Source organism: Sphaeramia orbicularis, chromosome 20, assembly GCF_902148855.1.
Source record: "Sphaeramia orbicularis chromosome 20, fSphaOr1.1, whole genome shotgun sequence".
NCBI lineage: Eukaryota > Metazoa > Chordata > Actinopteri > Kurtiformes > Apogonidae > Sphaeramia > Sphaeramia orbicularis.
Genome location: NC_043976.1, coordinates 44998624 through 45005467, shown reverse-complemented (window position 1 = coordinate 45005467; position 6844 = coordinate 44998624). Strand labels below are relative to the sequence as shown.

Sequence of the window (6844 nt, the reverse complement as noted above, 5' to 3'; positions counted from 1 at the left end):
AAAACAAGAATGAAAAATGGATAACGGTTTGTTTTTCCATTTCCCGATTTTGTGCTCAAATGAAAAAAAAAACAAAAAAAACCCAAAACAGATAACGACCGTTTCATCTGATTTTGCTATATAGTTAAGTTGTCTGACCTGGAAGTAGTCGTAATTATGGAAAAAATAAACAAACGGAATCATGGCCAGACTGGAGGAATATTTTGCTATAATTAAGCAGCTGTTTATCTTATTAATTCAGAAAAATAGAGCCAAATTTATTTTTTTGTATGAATGCAATACGCTTCCGAATCAAACAGCTGCTTAATTATAGCAAAATATTCCTCCAGTCTGGCCATGATTCCGCTTGTTTATTTTTTCCCTAGTTACGACTACTTCCGGTTCAGACAGCTTAACTACATTGAAAATAGCAAAATTGGATTAAATGGTCGTTATTCGTTTTTTCCATTTTTCATTCTGGTTTTGAAAATGAAAAACAAAAAAAACTAATCATTTTTTGTTTTTTGGTTTCAAATTGAAAAACGAATGAACGAATGATACACGGACTGTGAACTGTTCCTTCAGGGTTTTCCAGGCTGGTAGATCCCATCAGAATATTCCACTGGAACGCTTTGGGAAGACTAGACTGCAGTGCAGATTCTTCCACCAGCGCAGAATGTGTGCGTCATCGCCACAGGACAAGACACTGAGCATGTGCAGAATGGAAGGAATAAAGTCCAAACGGAATAAAGGCTTTACATGTCCAGGAAGAATTTAGAGCGCAGTTAAAAGAGGATTAAACCACTGACTTTAATCAGGTTTAAATTTAATCTGAACTATTCTTTTTCAACAGGAACAAGGTGTTTACATGGACATCTGAAATAGGATCGAACCTTTATTCAGATTAAACCAGGAGTAAACCAGTTGTCATGGAAACACACGGAATAAAGCACACTTAGAAAAGGAACTAACTACTGGAATAAGATTACTAAGTACAAGTATTGGTAATCGGTCTCGGTAAGTACTCAAATGGAAGTACTCGGTCTGGAAAAGAGTACTATTGGTGCATTCCTAGTATTTTACTCTCAAACCGTCAGACAGAAGACTCTTACTTTGAAAGCCTCCAGAGGAAGCCGTGCTCGTGCTCGCTGCGTACGTCTTTACGTGGGCTGTGCGTGCGTGTGTCCGTGTGAAGTTGTGGCTGAAGTTAGTTTCCTGTCCCTCTCTCTCTCTCTCTCTCTCTCTCCCTCTCTCTCTCTCAGGTTTGGCTCATGGGCTCAGGTCTGTAGGTCAGACGGGGTCATGAGCGGACACGCGGTCCCGGTGGACTTCAGCGGACACATGTTGGACCTGGACGAGGACGAAGACCTGGAGGTGTTCAGCAAGGTAAGGGCCGAACAAAGGGAGGGGGGGTGCTACGTGGATCCAGCCCTGCCTCCGGATTCGAACTACACACCAACAACAACATGTCTGCTTCCGTTTACAACACACACATCAGAGGGGGGACCAGCTGACCGGCACGGCACGGCACGGCCCTGGTCAGCTGATGGGCTGACCTTAGGACCCGACCTGTGTGTGGAGTAAAGGGATTACCATGAAGGAAAAGTAACGACATGAGCAGAACTGGAATTAAACAAACATTTTCGTTCACTGAACTGAATAAAAACTATACTGAACAGTGAGTGAACAGTCCAGTTAAAGGCTGTGCAGTTTTCCATTCAGGGTCAGTCTGTTACCAGGACTGAAGCACAGTTCCACAGACAGACTTCAGTCTTTTACCTCCTTTAAGGAAAACAATGAACTCTTTTTCCATCTGTCTGACAAATAAGAGAAGGAAATGTGCTTTTCATAGTTTTGTACTCATGAACCTGCTGTATTATTTAGAGTATATTCCACCCAGTGTGTTCATCTGTCATTCAAAACAAAAAACAAACAAACTAGAAAAGCACTCAGAGCACAGACCTCCACCAGGACAGATCTGCCCCCACCCCCCCACCCGATCACAACCAAAATTTTATCATTTCTTCCTTGTGCCAGTATCAACATTTCCTGAAAATTTCCTGAAAATCCGTCTGTAACCTTTTGAGTTATCTTGCTAACAAACAAACAAACAAACAAACAAACCCTGGCAAAACCAGAACCTCCTTGGGGTATGTAACCAGACAGAAACATATAAATTTTAAATGTGTGGTAAATGGGATTTTCAGTGTTCAGTGTAAATGTCCACAGAGTCCACATTCCACAGTGGATGTGGACAATTTAGTTCCAGATACAAGAGATTGTTCTAAGCTACAGGTGGATCACATTGGAGGCTAATCAGAGTCGTTTGGAATTTTTGATGAATTTTGGAAAATGTCTCAGTGATGACAGATGGAAAATTGTAGATGTTGTGACCTTGCTGTGACCCTGAACTTTGTCCTACTGGGACCAAAATGGACTGGGTTGGTCCCAGGGCCTAGGCCTATCTGTGGGGAAGATTTGGGAAAGATGGGTGGAAGAGTTTTACACTAAAGTTGCTAACAAACAAACAAACAAACAAACAAACACAAAACAAACTAGAGCCCGACCAATATGGGATTTTTGGGGCCGATGCCGATACCGATATTGGGGGCTAAAAAAATCCAATATCCAATATTGGCCAATAACCGATATATTGGCCGACATATGAAATAAGAACCCTGATCTACACAGGATATAATAACCTTATATTAGATAATTGTGGACAGGCGGATAAACAGTTGCATAAATCTGTGTTTATTTCACACAGATAATGGACACAACCTTCAAATGCAAACTATGCAATCACAAAAATAATTAGAGTAAAAAATATGACTGAGCACAGAATGTTTTCACTCACATGTGGATGTGTCTGCCTCACGGCACTACAACTTCTTATGTGGACTAAGGACTAAACTGAGCATGTGCAGAGTGAATTAGGTGAGTACTAAGTTGTTCCTAATTGGAGCAACTGCAAGAGTTACAACTGACCTGTGTTCCAACTGTCCCCAGTCTCCCCTACACTAATAACACCCAGGCCTGTCTGCAGAATGAAACTGTGAGGGAGACAGGAAGTGCACGGACATGGGTGTGTGTGGGGGGGGTGAATACGTCATTAGACAGGTGGGGGGGGGGGGGTTAGTGGTCCATCCTTGTCAGAGCACACAGTAGCGGTCCATGATTTTCGCCAGGGTGGGGGTCGGGGGGGGGATAAGCAATCCGTCCTTCTCAGAGCGCGCGAGCGGGGGGGGGGGGGGGGGGGGGTGTAGCTCCATGATTGTGGTGCGGGGGGTGATAGTGTCATTGTCTGAGCAGGAGTGAAAGTGAAACTAACTCACTTTAAAGTTCCTCTTATTCTCCAGGCAGCACACACACACACACACACACACACACAGAAGCAGCGAGCGACAGAATCTCCATGCAGCAAAAAATAGTTAATATATCGGCTACATATTGGCAGATGTTGATTAATTGGTGATCTGCTATAATCAGCCCAATTAATCGGCCGGCCGATTAATCGGTCGGGCTCTAAAACAAACAAACAAACTCAAAGCAAAGTGATCACAGTACCTCTGTCAGAAGTAACAAATGAATAGATGCATTATAGAATAAATCCCAGATTAAAATAGAAGCACAAACTCAACCTGTTTCTGTTTACACTTTGTTCAGCATCCATTACTTCTAGGGCTGTGTACCGGTAAGAATCTGGTGATACGATACAAATCACAAAACTAGGAACACAATACGATATATCACTATACTGTTAAAAAGGCAATTTTTTTGTTTCTTTTTTTTTTTTTTTTTTTAAATGATTATTTCCTAGAAGCATTGAATTCCAGCAGAAATCTGCACAAATACTAAACATTTTTATTTGATCCCAACAGGATCTAATGTTCTATCACAAAAAGTTCCTGTGTTCAAACTGAAATTCCGTTTCACAGACATTCCAGTTTCAGATCCTGTTCAAATGTTCAGATTCTATTAGTTCACAACTAACATCAGAACAGGATTTGAGTTCAATCCCAACAAAGGAACGAACATTATTGAATAAAAGAGTGTGAAATAATAACAGAAAAAATAGAAACAAAAAAGAAAAACAAAAAAAACGTAAATGAACCTCCACCATATCTGCATTTGAATAAATATCCATCCAGTACTTTTAAATATCAATACAGTATTGTGAAATGAAATATCACGATATATTGCAAAACTAATTTTTTCTTACACCCCTAATTATTATTATTATTATTAGTAGTAGTAGTATTATTAGTATTATTAGTATTATTATTGTGCTCATACATGTTGTAACATATGTGCAGCAGGAACACACCATATGGAGCTCAGGATTTTACCACCGTTTATGGGACCCACTGGCAGGTCCCCCAGGCCGTTACCATAGCAACCAGGCTGAGGCTTCATCTCGCAGACAGATGTTAGTTGTGGATGTGTTACTGTTTAATAGGACTGGGTTCTCTGCTTCGTACTGGACATATCGATAACGAGGCTGCGTGGGATCGGTCGATGTGCCGGTGTTGTTGTTGGGGTTTGAGGGGGCGGGGCTTGACCTGAGCGCCTTCTGCTTTTTACACGTTTAGTCCTGCACTGACCTCCACCTGCTGCGCTTCCTGAACATTCCACTGTTCCCCATCCATCCATCCATCTCGTCTGTGTTAGTTGTCAGACCTGTCTTGGGTGTGTTCTCATTGGTCCAGAACACGTCCCTGGCTGATGGCGGTCCCATGCCCAACTCCCCCAGCTCCCTGGTCAACCAGTACCGCCTGGAGGAGGAGGAGGAGCAGCCGGGCGCCGACGCCAAAGACTTCTTCATCACCGTAGACAACCCCGAGAGTCATGTGACAGCCATCGAGACCTTCATCATGTACAGAGTGGTCACAAAGGTGAGTGGGTGGACACGCCCACACTGGACACGCCCACGGCAGCGCTGTAACAGACTGCAAGGCAGGGGTGTCAAACTCAGATCCTCGAGGGCCGCTATCCTGCGTGTTTTAGATGTTTCCCTCTTCCATTACAACTGGAACATTTACATTGTTATCAGGTTTCTGCAGAGCTGGATGAGGAGCCGATCATTAACTGAACCAGGTGTGGCTGGAAGAGCGAAATATCTGAAACATGCAGGATAGCGGCCCTCGAGGACCGGAGTTTAACACCTGTGTTTTAACGTGTAGACAGAGGGCTGTATGTCTGCGTTTACGTCACTGTTTCTGACTTTGAGTACAGTGTTTGTAATAAAAATCAATTTCAGTAACATTCTTCGATTTTTATCTCACCAACCAATGGGCCATGAGGCGCCGAGTCCACCATCATTGTCTTTATTAGCACTTTCTTCACAGTTTTGAGAAATTTTGATGGTTGATTTTTGTTTTTTTTAATGAATTTTTAAAAATATTATAAATGTTCCTTTCCTTCTAATGGTCCATAGTTTGATGGTTCATAACAGGGCTGTCAGACTCATTTTAGTTCAGTTCCATATTTAGTCCAATTTGTTTTCAAGTGGGCCACAACCAGTGAAATAATGACTTAATAACCTATATATAATGACAAATTCAGGTTTTTCTTTTTGTTTTAGTATAAAAAACCCCAATTAAATTACAAAAATATTTACATTTTACAAAAAAGATGTGAATAACCTGAAAAAACAGAAATTTCATTAGAAAAATTAGTGCAATTTTAACAATATTCTGCCTGGACTTATTATTTCTACATGTACATTTACACACAGTGTTCCATAAACATTTGGTAACAGGCAGAATATTGTTAAATTTTGGAGTTTGGAACTAAAATTTGAACAATTTCTACAATATTCCATCTGTTATTATGAACACAACTCCAGATCCCAGTGGATCCATAAATGCACCAAACATTTAATAACAGGCAGAATATTGTTACAATAACACATTTCAGGTTGTTCATTTTTGTTTTTATTTATGTTTTTATTTGCGTATTGCGTTTTATATAGTTAAACAAGAAACAAGAATAAAAATAAAAGAAACAAGTGGTGTTAAGCACAATTTTAAATTTAACCCATTTTTAAGTAAATGGAGAAAAAAAGATTTTAAAAATTCATAAAAAATGTAAATTTTGACCTACTTTTCCCAAAATGTAATCAAATCTATTCAGGGTCAGTGGTAATCTATAAACCCAATTAGGTCTGAATTCAACCAATAATTTTGCTGTTAAAGTGTAAACAAACAAACAAACAAACAAACAAACAAGTGGTTCCAGGCACAAGCCCCGCCCCTCACACATACTGTATCTTATTTTGGCATCAGTCCAGCTGATGTCATCATGTCTATGCATGTGCTGATGTCATATCAATTACCTCTGTATATGAGCCAAGTTTGAAGTAAATTGAAACAAAATTGAAGTTTTTATAGACATTTGAAATTTCTCCCATTATAAGTAAATGGGAAAAAAAAGATTTTAAAACTTCATAAAAAAATTTAAATTTTGACCTACTTTTCCCAGAATGTAATCACATCTATGCTGGGTCAGAGGTATTCTATAAACCCAATTAGGTCTGAATTCAACCAATAGTTTTTCTGCTAAAGTGTAAACAAACAAACAAACTGAACCAAAAATAACACCCCTTCACTCCCCTTTAGGGGGCGGGGTAATAAATAAATAAAATACAAGCCAATGGGTGTGGGGGGGGTCCAGGTGTGTGCATCCTTTAGTCTCCTTCTAGCAGCAGTGTTTTTTTCTAACTTCACTACATATATATGTATATATATATATATACATATATACAGGGTGGGGAAGCAAAATGTACAATATTTTGAGGCAGGGATTGAAAGACAGTGTATGACCAATTAGTTTATTGAAAGTCATGAGAATTTATTTGCCACAA

At 40.0% G+C, this 6844-nt stretch overlaps 1 protein-coding gene across 1 annotated transcript in view; it reads left to right on the top strand.

Moving 5' to 3' along the window:
- Nucleotides 1-1157: 1157 nt before the first annotated feature.
- snx7 (sorting nexin 7) overlaps nucleotides 1158-6844 on the top strand; it is a 55142-nt gene continuing 49455 nt past the window's right edge. The window contains exons 1-2 of the mRNA XM_030123291.1: nucleotides 1158-1365; nucleotides 4689-4874. Coding sequence (XP_029979151.1) covers nucleotides 1282-1365; nucleotides 4689-4874 — 270 coding nt within the window. The 5' untranslated portion in view covers nucleotides 1158-1281. The remainder of the gene's footprint in view (nucleotides 1366-4688; nucleotides 4875-6844) is intronic.